The sequence below is a fragment of the Morone saxatilis genome, unplaced genomic scaffold (genome assembly GCF_004916995.1).
Source record: "Morone saxatilis isolate NCDOM2014 unplaced genomic scaffold, NCSU_SB_2.0 Contig2, whole genome shotgun sequence".
NCBI lineage: Eukaryota > Metazoa > Chordata > Actinopteri > Moronidae > Morone > Morone saxatilis.
The window spans coordinates 8,278,915-8,294,108 of record NW_023339762.1 but is presented as its reverse complement, the minus strand read 5'-3'; the positions used below and the strand labels follow the sequence as shown (position 1 = coordinate 8,294,108).

The window sequence follows — 15,194 nt, the reverse complement described above, 5'->3', positions numbered from 1 at the left end:
TAAATAAATGATGATTCATCGGTCTAAAATGTGGCCATAACTCATCCACTGAATTAATTTCAGTTTTTTGCAGCTGGGGTGGCCAGGCATTTTTTGGGGTGGCAGCCCACATCCTGAGCTCCTGTCGAGATCTGCCCGTACATGGTTAGAGTATACCAGTACAAGACATGTAAATATTCAGAGCTTTTATTAAGTAGCAATAGCACAATGTAAAAATGCTCCATTAAAAGTATCAGCAGACTACAAACATTTCTATTATGTTTAGGATAATATTTACTGATTACTGTGTAAGCAACATTTTAACTTAACCAGTGCCTAGTAAAAAAAAAAGCAACTGTCAAAAAGTAAAAAGTACAATATTTCCCTCTGAAATGTGGGAGGATCTAAAATATATAGTAGCATAAAATAGAAATACTAAAGTAAAGTATTAGTATTTCAAAATTGTACCTACGTGCAGTACTTAGATAAATGTACTAAGATTTATTAAATCAAAGGGTAGGCTACTAAACTAACACATATAACATATACACACATAAATCGTATAATGAATGAAATGGTACAATAGTACACCAAAGCATAAGGATGTGTTATCATTATATATATTATTATTTTGTAACTGACTTATTGTTTTACCATTCTTTGGACATTGATAAATTTTTTTCCTCCAAGCGTCTGATAACAATTAGACCAACATCGTTCCATCATTAAAAACACACCTGAAATATCACAAATAGAAGCACTCCTTATGCAGCACAAGGATACATTAAATGATATATATTATATTAGTCTATTATTTTAATAGTATCATTTTAAAGTGGTGTTGTAGTGCTGTAGAGCCATTTATAACCTGCAGAAACCCCTTCAGGAGTTACATAAACACGTTTATTTCGACGCTAACTTCATTATTCCACACGGTGGCGCTGCTCTCCAACCAAAGCCCGAGCACAGAGTCCCAGCCGGGCACAAACGCTGTTATCCAACCAAAGCTGCATCCAACCTCCTCAACAGGAACTGACGTCCCTTCGGTGCAAGTGGATGGAAAAAATGCAGCTGCAGGAAAAATGGCTCCAAACACCGCACCGCTAAAATGTGAGAAATTAACCTTTTCTTGTGGTAATTGTCTGCGTTAAAGTTTAGACTCGTAGTTGGCTGAGTTTAGCGGCTGTGGATCCTCAGTGTCCGTCCGTCTGCCCAACCACAAACGCTGCATTTCTGCCTTGTTGTGTGCAGTCGGCAGGACCAGGAGCAGTCGGCTGTGTACTTTTAAATTAACAACTTAAGTCAGGGACCCTCAAAGTACGGAGCAGTCGTGTAAGTTGTCTTTGTGTGGCTGAGTTTCAGTCGGGGGTTTAAGTTTCTGTGATCGATGTGTTTGATTGTTGCGCGTTTTGGTTGGTTTCTGTTTAGCGGCTAACTTAGCATCCAACAAAGTCAGAAAGTTAAAAGTCCCAACCACTAACGAAAGTATGAAGAGGTGACATTAGGTCGGGCTAGCCGGGTTAGTTAGCTTTATATTGCTTTTTGTATCACTTTGTGTTGAACATAGGCGTTATCTCATATTAACAAACAGCTTAAGTCTTATTTTTTGCGGCGTGTACAAGGTGAGAAACGCAGACGTTCTCCATTTATTGACAATTCACAGCGCATGATTTGTTGTCAGGTGAGCATCAGCCGACAGGTTAGCTAACACAGAGTTGTGTACAAATAGCGTTATGTGTCGTAAAGCCCAGAAACTGCTCGATGTATTAACTGTGTTGCAGCAGTAGCTGTGTTACTGAGACAAACATATCATATTTCTGTCTGTTGAATGTCTTCCATCATGTTACGTGATCATACAATATCCCAGTGCTAGCCACTTACATCGAGGAAAAGTTGAAGTTTTTAGCTAATTAAAATGCAGAGATGAACATTTATAGTCTGAATAATTACACGTCCTGTTTTTAGATGAATGTAGAACTAACTAGAGAGGGAATGGACACACTGCTCTGATCTCAGCAGTGCAAAGTGAAGAGGAGCTGCTTGTGTGTAGTGATTGCATGTTCCTCCACTTAGGACAATAAGCACATGTGAGATCCTCTGTTCAGTTCAAGGCCCTACAGTTTAAAAAGGATTGGCTTGGCTTGGAGCTTTCTTACTTTGCATGCGTTTGTACCTAAAATAACCATAGCAGTCAACAGTTTCACAGCTATATGTTGTTTGTTTGGGATGTTGGCCAAGTGGACGGTTGGGATGGTGCTCTTAAATGGTGCTGTCAGTCTTTGTTTTTGTTTCTGTTTCTTTGTATAGACTTAATATTCTGCGTAGGCTCAGCAACAGACAAGCAAGTCCAGAAAAAGAGGCATTTAGCTGTATTGTTTTCCTCTCCCAACAACCCCAGAACATATCTTATAAATCTATAAATGTGACCTGGTTACTTATTTTCCTTTTTTAAAGATGTTGTCCTGTACTTTGATCAGCTGTAGAGTTTCCTGCTAACAGCTGCACTTTTGCACAGCTATTGGAAGACAAACTCTCACCCATTAGACCCCATTAGGTCAAATTAAAGGGTAGGCTAACAGTTTTTGAATCTATCTATCTATCTATCTATCTATCTATCTATCTAAACAATTGTCAGGCGCCCGTATGGACATTGAAACAGGTTTTGCTTGCTATAGTCATTCTTCCTGTTCATACTGGTCATTAAGAGATCCCTTCCTAATGCGCTTTCAGTGGAAGTGATAGGGGACAAAATATGTCTGTCCTGGTTCATAAATGTATTATGTCTGAGTATCTTCCGGAGTTACAGTCTTCTCTTCTTGATAGTAACACAAAGAAGATTTTTTGTACTAAAAAGAACTGTAACCTTGGAAGACATCCACTTGATTTGACTGCCTTGTACTAGCATCAGATATATACTTTGGAATGTATTTATTGTTTGTATTTTGTTCCCTTTCACTTCATCAAGAATGAATATGTTCATGGTCAGTATGGACAGGAGTGAGGACTACGGCGAGCAAAACCATGTGGGAATGTTCATATGGGCAAAATAACCCTATCCTAAGTATGAGTGCAACCTCGTGCTTTGCTGTGCAGCCAAACATCGTTCAAACCCGCAGAACAGTTTTTAAATTTTTCCAGATTCCAAGGTTTCAGAAGATACCAAATATGTCTGGATATGGTGGAAATATTTATAAAATGATGCTAAAATATGTAGAAGTTTTACATTTGTTGGATTGATTCTGTCATACATCAGTATGTAAATCTTTAAGTTTCATTGACAATCTGAAACAAGCTGATTCAGATGAGTTTACAACTTTAAAGCTACTGAAAGGACGGTAAAAATAAATTGTAGGTTAGGGGTTAAAAAAAAACATGGTGGTTTTGTCAAGCCATCAAATAATCTGGGAATTCTTCATACTCCCAGAGTCCCAATTTGTTAATGGGATCCCTGCGTCCTTAAATCTTTTCACTCAAGTGAGCACTTCACTGGAGGCTTGTGACTCGGGTACCTGTTGTCTTCTCAATACTTTAACAACACTATCATTATCCTTTAGCCATCCTTTGCCATGGTGCAGTAGAACGGAGTTTGCAGTATTTGTCTTGGCTGCAGCTTTTCTTCATACGTGGGGTTTTCCTCCTTTTGTATTTTCTCCTGTCGCCATATATGGATTTTAAGCATATTGCTGGCTATCTTGATTTAGGATGTTTTGTGTTTAGCCATGGTTTTGGTTATCTTGGTGTAGCTTAAGGCCCGCTTAATCTTTGTTAAAATAGCATCCAACCCATTGTCCGTTTCTCAGCCTCCCTTGAATTGGATATCGATGTTCCCAGTTTGCAGTAATCTGCAATGCAAAGCAGTTAATGACAACCAAGACTAATGTTTATGAACATTTATCACATTACATGCTTCCTCAGTTCGACCCAGTGTTTACATACAGAACCGGGAAGTAGCTGCTGTGTAATGTGTGGCTCAGTGTGTTAACTTGAGCACTTGGCAGTTAAGGGGCTCTGACCTGTTAACTATGCGGCAGTGACTTTAACTACTGAGATTCAATCTATCAGAGCATGCATTCTTACTGTGTGCAAAATAAATCATATACAGATGAACTACTTCGGTTAGAGCATGTGACATTTCTGCACAGAATTGAGCCGTCAGTGAAAGCAGGTGCCAAAAGACGATGACCTTTCTTTTCATGCATTTAGTGTCTCCAAGCCGTGTTGTTGGCAAAGTTGGCACTAAGCTCTCCTAGTCAAACGCTTAATGAATGCAGCCACATTGTCACTGCCCGCTTGTGTTAGCACAGCTGATAAGACAGTCTTGGGCCATGGTGCTAACATAATGCTAACAGAGTGAGAGAAAGCCAGAGAGAGAGAGAGAGAGACCCGTCAGGCTGCTTAGCATGCCAAATTCCTCAGCTGCACAATAGTGCTAGGCTAGCCTGAGCCCCAGCACAGCCAGCCTTCTCCACCACAATGGGAGGGGAAGCTCAGGAGAGGCCGGTGACGCCTGGGGAGGGAAGGAACTCACTCAACCCAGGGGCTGTGATTGTTCGATGAATGGTTGCTTTGAGAACTCGCCGTGTCATTTTAGGACCACAAAACAGTCTTTGCAGCCATGTTTTTCTCGTGTCACAGACGAGGGATACTATTTGCTCCTTCCTGTTGTAGGCTAACCATAGATAGTTAGGATAAAGAATGGAAGATGCCCTTTTTTGGTAACAACTTTGGGTTTTTGCGAGTTGGTTGGGGGAAAAAACAAGCAGGTTGACGACATCACCTCGGGATGTGAGATTGTCAGATTAATTGTTAATGACAACTCATTGTTAGTTCCTGAGTTGTCAGTTCCTGAGTTGTCAGTTCCTGTCCTACACCGTATTAATTTTTAATGACAACTCATTGTTAGTTCCTGAGTTGTCAGTTCCTGTCCTACACAGATTTGTAAGTTACTACATGCCAATAAGTGGTGTGAGTCATATGTCACCTGCTTTATTATAAATCCCTTTGTTTTATTCTTTTTTTGGTCTGTGGTCAGTCAGGGTGTTTGGTTAAACAATGTGCACCTTGCAGTATCAAGGTAAAAAATCTACAGGTGCACTAGTAGAAGGTAAGCTTGGTGTGAGTAAGTTGATCAATTACACGTGCCTGTAGGTTAGGGTGTAGCCCGTGCTGGTTATTTGACCTAATTAACTGATGCCCTTGACTCTAAAACTAGCACAAGTAATTACTGGCTGTGCATATATAACAAATGGAAGCCAATCAATAAGCAATCAAAGCCTGGTTACAGCAACAAGGCTTAGGGAAGCCTCAAGAACTGCCATTTAACAAACGATGCTGACCCTCTGGAGGCTGTGGTTCATGAGCAAGAGCGGGTCATCCCTTGCAGATAAGGGTTGGTGGTTCAATCCCTGGCTCCTGCTGTCCACATGCTGCAGTGTCCTATAGCAAAACATTGAACCACACTTGCGCCTGATGCCCATCTCAGCATTGCGTGTGTGTCGTGCAGTGTGAAGTGCTTTGTATAAAAGTGCTGTATAAATGCAGTATATTTACCCTTGTCATATACAGATATATTTACATTTTATTACATTACAGTTCAAAGTTATTCTAAATGATATACAGATATCTTTGAACCAGTTTGACCACCATGTGATGTAATTAATCCCAATGCTTTTCCCCTTTTTTAGGTGTTTAAAGAATTGCCACGCAATCCTTTGGGCCACTCTGACTTAAAAGCTGTTGCACTCATGGCACCTTCCAGTTGACAGAATGGCCCAGATAACAAGTGGTAATGGGTTCAAGCTGGATGTCCCCCAGCCAAAGGGGGCTGTGGGTAAAGAAGAAGCCCTCCGCATGGAGGAAGAGGCTTTAGCAAAATTGCAAAGGGAGAAGAGACACACTTTTTCAGCTTCAACATCCTCATCTTCCTCTGCAGCATCCTCATCCTTCTCAAAACCATCTAAATCTACCACTACTGCTCCTCAACCTTTTCCCTCTACTAATAGACCAGAAAAGGACCTCATTGTCTTCCCAGAGACCAAGAAGCAGGCAGAGAAGGACAAGTTCAGGGATATTGATGTGGACAAGCTGACGAATGAGGAACTTGAAAAGCTCCTACTGGATGAAAACTTTGGGGCGAACAGCAGAGTGTCCCGTCCTTCGTCACTCCTGGGGTTTAACCTCAGCGCCTCCTATCCTGGAGGCCATGCCTGTAGCTCCTCTCCTTTCCAGAGCAGCCAGTGGACATCTGTGCTGTCCACCCCATCTAGCTCCAGTGTGTCCACTCCCACCCATCAGCCTGCCCCCGTGTTCCCCTCTGCTCCATTCCCCAAACCATTTCAGAATGGCTTCACTCCAACCATGTCCCCCTTCATGACCATGTCGGCACAGCAGCCATCCTTCATGGCCTTTACTCCCATCCAGCCTGCTGCCGCCATGGTCTTCCCGCAGCCAACCGTGGATCCAGAGATGGCCAAACTGTTTGACAAGATTGCCAGCACCTCAGAATACTTGAAGAATGGCAAATCGGCCAGCACTGACCTAGATTCCTCTAAAGCGGGCACAGCTTCTCTGGCACCCCACCCTCCACCGCAGCAGCCAGCAGTGACAGAATCCTCTAGCATCAGCCGCTTTGACTGGCTGGATCTAGACCCACTTACAAAGCGTAAAGCTGAGAACGAGGAAGCATCCTTGGCATCAGGAGGAGACGCACAGACAGTACCAGGAGTTCCTGCAGGGGATCCTTGGGATGCAGTGCTCGAGACGGAAGGGAACAGCAGTAGAAGCAGCCCCCCACTGGAGGCAAAAGCGCCACTGTCAGTTCGCTCACAGCACAGGAGAGCATCAACAGGAGCGGCTGTCACTAGGAGTCACTCGCTCAATATCCCAGGGACCTCCTCACAGCACAAACCAAACAACCAGGTAGGATCACAGTAAAAGTTTGAATTCATTCATTGTATTCTGTTCACACCTGCTGACTGCACCAGTCAGTCACCGCCTTCTTGCTGTTGGCCACTGAGCAGTGTATCTGAACCAGCGGGCTAACTACCTTGCTACTTGCCCAGTGTTGATTATTCATCATCCCCAACCATGTCTTCCTATCCAGAGCAGGGATTTCAACATGCTAGTCCAGTGCCACCCTGAAAAGTCCATTTACCAACAGCAATCTGTCTTTGAACACTGTTGACAGTATAGCACAAATATGCATTGCAGAATAAATTACTCAATAAAACCACACCTCTTGCAACACGAGTGTGTGTGTGTGTGTGTGTGAGTAAAGTTTAATCACAGCAGATGACGGTGGATTTTCTTCTTCAACCAAAACAACCATCTGGCTTACAACTGCATGTATACTCCTCGTTCATTAACTAGCACAAGCTAAACATCCTCTTCAGTTCTGCTCCCTGTAATTAATTTTTTTCACTGTGGTTAGCTACCCACTGTCACCCCACAATTTCTTCGGAACCACATTCTGTGATTTAATTTTGCCATGCAAGACATGAGTGATCTCATTCCTTGTGATGAATATTTAGAACATTCATTTGGGACAGTGCTGTGAGCAAGTGGCATGGGATATTGTTGCCTCTAAATCTTTTCCCCCCCTAAAACTAAACAACCATCTGTCACTTGGCCGGCAGCTCTGAGTATAGACATGACAAGCGTTTTAGTCTACAGCAGCACAACCATATTGAGGCCTACCAGCCAAACACGAACATATGTCTTCTTCTTTATTCAGTATTTGTGAGTCAGATTAACCCGAAGTGGTGAATCTTCTGCCTGGAAATGAATTACTAAAAGATATTACATGCCTCATTAGAAGTGCTTTTGTCAGTTATCGTGACTGAAGTGAAAAGCTCCTTCAGCATGTTTGGACAGGGGAAGTCTGAGCTCACACGTCTGGCTGTTAATATGTATTATCGCCCTAAAGATGTAAATAGTCACCCCTGTACTGAGCATGCATGTCCCTCCCCATGCACATGCTGTTACGAGTACAAGACACAAATAATACTGGAATCCTCTCATCAAGATATTCCTTAACATTGCCAACAGTGGTTGAAAATTATTACTTTTACATATTATTAAGGTCTGGGCAGGCTATTCTGTTGGACAGTCTCGGTTTTTTTGGCAGTTTTCAAGACGCCCTTTTCCTGTTCATTGTGTTTCTCTGTGTCATGACCAAACAATTAGTCGTTGGTATGTTTCCCACATCAGGGTGATAATTCAACTTTAAACAGTGCATAAGGGCCTTATTTCCAGAATTCCCCCTGGTTGCAGAAATTGGACACAATTTGAAAACAATGTTTGGGAAGATTATGATCAGCCAAGGGCAGTTTCAATGTGCTGGTCCAGTAGGTCTTTCAAGTCCAGACATATACTTTACCACTCTTCAAAGGCAACTCGTCCAGTCTGTACATCCAACTGTGTCTTCCAGTGTTAAGGAATGTCTGTTTCTTTGAAAGGATGAAATGGTATTTGTTTACTCATGCCTTTATCTGTTATGTCTAGGTTCAAGCCTGCGTTTGCTGGTCAGACTGCTGCATTCTTCACATACGTCCCTGTACACAGCTATCTGCATGTTGTTAGTTAGAGATAGTATGTGTGTTTGCGCGCTCCCCTTGTTCCATCCATTGCCTGGCAGTCGGCACCCATGTTGGAACAAGCCCGTACAGCTCCCCTATGCCCCACAGCAGCACCAGAATTACCTCAGAAATCATGGTCATACGTTGCTGTGACAACTCTCCTCTCATTTAGACTCCCTGTCTTTAGCTTGCAAGTGTTTCAGATGCTTTTTTTAACTGCACGTCTCACCCTAAAGATACGCTCTCATTTTAATCTATACAGGCTCTGTGCACGCTCGCGTCTCACATGGGTGTAACTGTCAACTGAGGCGTGTTATTTTGACACATAAACGGAGGGTTGATGCCCTACAAAAAGGCACTGAATAAATATAAATTTTTCAACATAGACGATTCGTTATAAACTTCCTGGGTTTACTACAATTTACTACAGATTTTAGGATTTTATCATTATTTTATTTTTTAAATTAATTATAGTTTATTTGCGGACAGGTTCATTATAAATATATTATATAATAATATAATGAATAACTCGTGTCAATCATATGCATCATCGTTGATGCTTGAATAGATCAGGAATACTCGCATATATCAAAGGAAAACTGCACACTGCACAGAAAGACTGGCGACTCCTTTGCTGCTTGACACTATTAAATACGTGGACAAGATGGAGCCAGTACAGACAGTTGCTTCAGTGTTGCATGAATGCTGTTGTCATGTGAACACGATGCCGCCGTGATGCTTGTGGTCTAGACACGGGGTTAAGGAAGAGAGATGATGTATTTCCATAAAGTATGAATACCTGTGGAGTGCTGTACTTTGAGCAACTGTGATTTGGGCACAAAACAATAATTCCTATATTGACAATAAAAGACTTGCTGTAGTTTTGTGGAAAGATTTTGATGTGAATCAGTAGCTTGAAATGTTAAGTTTTCAATACTCTAACATCATGGCAAAAGAGAACAATCTGAAAGCAGTGAGGCTATTTTCTGTTAGATGGGTTTAAGAACAGGAACATATGAGTGAAACTAGACTTCTAACCACAGACTATAATACCAGGAGCTACTTACATAATGATCTATTTAAAAAGGTGCTTTCTCTTTATTTGGCTGCTTGGACCACATGTATGAGTGAATTAGTTAGTGATGCCCTTACTTGGTTGAGGACAGAGCAGTTCGGCCTTACTTTCCAAGAAAGACTCAGATTTAGTAGTTCCCTGAAAACTGTTTTTGTCTTACTTCCCTTAAAAGACCAAACCAATGTTTCGCATGATTTTGTTTGCCTATTGTCTACATATGCATTTACATCGCTGCGAAAACATTTGTCGAAGCATGCAGTGGTGTTGTAGATTGAGTGGGTTTTCTATATTAGCTAGACTTGAAACTTGCTTCATCTAGTTAAACCTTGGCAGGGAACGTATCTTATTTTATTGTTGTCAAAGTTACTTTAGTGGGGTACTGTTGTTAAAGATGTAGACTAATTTGAAAAGTCTGTTGATGATTTGTGCATTAATACAGAATACTGTCCAGAAATACAAGATCAGCTACAAGAGTGAGTTGCTAAAGAGCATTTCATTCATTAGCATTCATGAGATAATGTGAATCTAACAGGTTGATGGGTACCTGCTATAAAAACTGTGTTGTTATTATACTTGATTTTTACAATGGCTGATTCTAGAGTAATTCTTTTATCGCATCAACTTCCTATCAGTAAATGTCAGCGGGGACAGAAAACACCCACCTTTTGTTTTTATGAAAGTACAACAGATAAAAATAACTCTACAGTCTGTGTGTAGGCTGATCAGATAGAGAGGCTGGTGTTGAGTTACAGAACAGATCCAGACATCAAACCCTTGTTCTGAAAGCTTAATGAAATCCTCCACTGCCCCACAACACATTCTCAAATGCTGGTTTGATTCCTGTCATATTGTGGTCGCAAGGGTAAACTGACGCGTTTGTCAAAGCCACATAAAAAATCTCTATACTTTTCCGAAAACAAGACATCTTAACTGGAAAGAAAGCAAAACAGTTTTTCATTTGAGTCTAGGTTGGTGCTAGGCTGCTGGCCGTAACCTTGACAATATCGATTGATATTGATTCTGGATACAATCTTGTTACGAGTCGCATGTAATGTCACATGTTAATGGGGTCAGACTAGTCAAACGTGGCTTAGCATGTAGCCTACCAGAATCCTTTGAGGAGTTGCTTGTATTTAAAGACACCAATTTTCTTTTATCTAACTACGTGCAAACGTAAGTTTTAACTCCTACTGCACAGAAATGTAAAAGTGGACAAGCTTAATCAGCAAAAGTCAGAATTCACGAGGGATTCCCCTGGCACAATTGTGATTGTTTTGTCTCGTTGTTTCACTTGCAATTATGTGCCCGAAGAAGTTTTTTGTTTTTTTTAATACTGTTATTTCCAAGATGAGTAGTTGGATGACCGTAAGTCAGCCTGAAGTTCAGCAAGCCTTGTTGTGGTTGGCAAGAGTGTAGTGTAAGATGTGGTAGTGTGGGCAGAGGGGTGTAAAATGGAACATATGAGCTTGAACTTAAAGACGTAGACAAAACTGGTGTTATCTACCGTACAGTCACACCAGCTCTACTGTATGTCTCATTCTCTTCCTCTTTTAGTCTTTGTTTTGTGTTTGTCTCTCATTCCCTCTGTCTCACACTTTATTTCAGTTTCACTCATTTCTTTCTATATTTACTGTCTCTTCCTCTGTCTTCACAGTATCTCAGTCACTCTACTGATTTCTGTCTATCTTTCTTCTCCTCACCATCAGTCTCCCTCCTTCATTCACTGACTGCCTGTTGTGCCTGTCTACTAATCCCTTGCTTTGGCATTTGGATATGGAGCTGTAGGTTAGTGATAATCAGCAGTCAAACAAATAGCTCTATCTGCAGTTCAGCCGTCACGCCTCGCAGCACCAATGCCTGTTCAGACCTGGCTCCTACTGTTTGCAAAGCAACACTGAAAGTTAATGCGTCATTTACCATGGCCAACACAAATTCATATTACTTATCCTCACAACTGTTTCAGAAGTGTGGTGGTTCCGAATTGATTCAGTGTAACTTGTTTTTTGGTTCGTGCCAGAGATCTTCAGATCCAGAGAAGAAATGGTAAGGACTTGAGTGAGATATATGCGTACATTCAGTAGTCTGGACTAAATCCAGCCACAAAGTCTTTAACTATGTAAAGAGAGGAAAAATGTGAAGCAGATGTGTTTGTTTTACCAACTGATGACCGATGATCTTTTTAATTTCACATTTAACCAGATTTGAAGTAATATAGTACTGAAAATGCACCATATGAGTGGGGTTAATGGACAATTTCTATAGTTGGACACACAAACCAGTCAGCTAGATAAATGTTTGGGTAGTAGTGTTAAAACACAGGCTCAAGTATTTTGAATGCCCTTTTATTGCAGTTTGAGCGACTGCGTCTATGCCTGTTTGTTCTTACGCTGTTCCTTCAAAATGTCTTGTAGGCTGATTTTTATCTGAACATGTGCTGCAATTCAAACCACTGAGTATATGTGTGAAATGGAAATCTACAGTATGTCAGCATTCACTGTACATTTTCCCAATGTAAAACACCATCAATTCTCCTTCCCCCACAGACTTTAAGTTCTCCAGCAGCTCTTTTACATCTCTCACACCTCCATACCCTCCCACTCCAGACTGTGCCACGTTTTCTTTTATTATCGTCTAATTGCACCTTAAACCCAAGCATGAGATGATGCAGCATACTTAACACTCTCGACGTTTTGTTCCAGCAGACAGATTGCAGGGTTAAAGGATTGTGTAGTACAGGGATGTGGCATGGATTCCAGTTAACGGTGTGACTCACTGGGCCAACAGCTCTATGTCCCCTAACCTTTGACCTTGTTTACTGGCAGAAAACAGGAGACTCATTGTTGAAGATGGAGTATGGAAGCAGGTAGAAACCAGATACTAATGAACGCAACTTTTAGTGTTTAGGGAATGAGGCAAATTATGCAATGTTTCGGAGCAAAACAGTCCAGTGAGCGTCAAGATTGGTGAGAGTTTAGTGTTTGTAACTCGCCACATGACTTAAAGTTCCTCCAATAACAAAAGAGCAAACTAATCAAAGTCTGTCTCTCCCTTGAACCACATTTTTGTTTAAACCATAGATCAGTTCATCACAGGAAGCGTGAGTTAGTTAGCCATCAGTCATTTCCTGATCGAAAGAAGAAGTTGATTTGTGTTTTCTGAGCAGCTGGTTCCTCTAATGCAAACCACTGAACTTCTCACAGGCACCAAGTCTCACCAATTAAGCTGTATCCAAACAGAAGTTGTTCATGTATGCAGCCCAAAACATTTTAGCTGACAGTTAGAGGTTGCTGACTATTAACAACCCATTAAAATCAATCTTCATTTCTTCTGTAAGTGCTGGATCAGCATGACAGCATCACTCAGTGTTTCCCACACAAAGTTTTATTGTAAAATGATGACTGAAGCAACTGTAGTACATTTTGCTTCCTAAGTTGAGACTTGAAGTTCTGAAAAGCCAAAACCCTTCACAGCTGTGGTTCCCACCTAAGGGGTCGGGACCCCACATAGGGGAACGGCCAAAGCTTCATGGGGGATAGCAATGCCTTCTTGACTTTAAGGCCTACTAGAAACCCTAAATATTCACAGTAGGCCTAGATCTCAGCATTTGGTGTACTTCTGTGAAGAAAAGTAAATGTAATGTTGTTAATTACATTTTCTAATAGAACAATGGCCAAGCGTCAAGGACAGGAAATGTGTCAAATAAAAGAAGCCTATTAAGTGAGTATGATCGTTAAAAATTAAGAAAAATACATAATACAAGCAGAGGATTGTATAAAAAGTTCCCTAAACAGAAAATAATTTGCTCACAATTCGTCCACATCACTTGTTTTAGACAAACTTCTTGCAGTTACTGAGTACATTATTTGTTAATTGTACAGTTTGTAATAATATATAATACAGAATGAAATTGCCATAATGTCCCTTTGCTATACAGCGTCTTTATTTTAAAAACCGGTAGGCTAGTCAAATATTGACAGTGGCTAGTTAATATAGGAGTTCAGGTTTCCTGTGCATAGTCTCAGGTAATTTTCATTAGTCTGGCACAGAGAGGAAAGGAGGTGTCTAATGTCTGCATGTGTACTGTAACTCAATACTGATGTTGGGCTTGGAATTACCACCAGCCACCAGTCATGGCTGTGGTTGGTTAAGCCTTTCAGTTCTGCAGCTGTACTCAGTCTGTCGTTGCTGCATATCTGTGTCCACAAAGTTCCTCAAGCTGATCACATTCTTGTCCGTTACACTCGAGGGACAACACAACGTTTGTTGCTAAAATCTTTCTGCTCTTTTTTTAACGTCTGACCTTTATATGCATGTATATCAGCAGCAAGCATGAAAAGCCTTGGAGAGATGTAGGGTAAAGCAATTTTATGTGAAGGCTGATTATCGTTAGTTTGCAATATATTTTGAATTAATACTACTGTACTGGTACATTGCAAAGTGACTAACTAAGACTGGAAAGAATATGCTCCCCCGAGGCAAAATGGTGAAAAACTGCAAGTTAAACCTGCAATAGGTTGGTGACCTGAAGAGTTTTTGATGACAGTGTTCCTCACCAAAATACCTTGTGTATCCTGCTGCTTGGTTTATATCAAAATGTACTTGATTAGGAGTCGTCTTCTTCCCTGTCTTATGCTGGATCATTGCTGCGTTTCTTGGCGTGTTACTGCAACCTGTCAATTAGTTAAATATTACAACAAGACTATGTAATGTGTCACCAGCATGCACACGCATGTGCGTCTTTTTGCGCATGCACTTAAACAAACATAACAGGTACCCACTCATGAGGATATTGCTCCGTAGTACAACTAATGTACTCCTCTAACCAAGTGTTTATAAGTTTTTAGAACAGCAAAATGTTGTATCCATTAATATCATCTTTCAGAATATCTAAAAAGTTGTGTAACAGTTCTTTTCAGTCAACCATGAGGTTAAGTAACCCTAGAAAATAGCATGAATAGTTTTATGTCTGTGTCATTTTGTAGAAGCAGGACTCGCATGTTTCCAAATTGATTATGCCTCACTCTGGAGCAGAATGTGGCCAACTAAGTGATGTAGGACACCCAGAACAAAAACACCTCTTTTCCAGACTTGAATTTTGCCAATATAGACATTTGTCAGGACAGTCAGTCTGAAAAGTCTGGAAAATGTGGAAAAATAACATTTGACAAGTTCCATGTCTTGCCTGTCTGTTAGTATGGAAAAACGAATCAAAGATTCTTCAGAGATTTGGAAGAAAAGAGGGATCCATTTTTAACGTGTAAAACTAGAAGTTGTTAAATTGGGTGACTGTAGCATCAATTAGTATACAATGAGGGTTTAAAACCTTTACAGACTGTGAAAAGACTCGGCATCACACTGACTGGCATAACTGACTTTTGGGCATTTTAGTCATCTCTGCTTTGATTTCTGTGATTAACCGGCACAAACTACTGGTTAGGGATGTCACAATGCCAGAAATTTAGCTGGCAATTCAAATGCCAGTGAAAGACTGCCCGTCCGTTTCCATCACAGTTATAGTTTTGGGGTGTGTCAGTGTGTCGTCGTTTTGAGACTGTTTGTATTGA

The 15,194-nt window shown here is 41.0% G+C and overlaps 1 protein-coding gene across 2 annotated transcripts in view; it reads left to right on the top strand.

Moving 5' to 3' along the window:
* Positions 1-974: 974 nt before the first annotated feature.
* pik3c2a (phosphatidylinositol-4-phosphate 3-kinase, catalytic subunit type 2 alpha) overlaps positions 975-15,194 on the top strand; it is a 48,072-nt gene continuing 33,852 nt past the window's right edge. The window contains exons 1-2 of one of the 2 annotated variants that reach the window (XM_035664602.1): positions 975-1,089; positions 5,664-6,897. In XM_035664602.1, the coding sequence (XP_035520495.1) occupies positions 5,746-6,897 (1,152 nt within the window). In that variant the 5' untranslated portion in view covers positions 975-1,089; positions 5,664-5,745. Of the gene's footprint in view, positions 1,090-1,167; positions 1,312-5,663; positions 6,898-15,194 lie in introns of those variants that run through there. The other variant, XM_035664603.1, reaches the window with a different exon arrangement.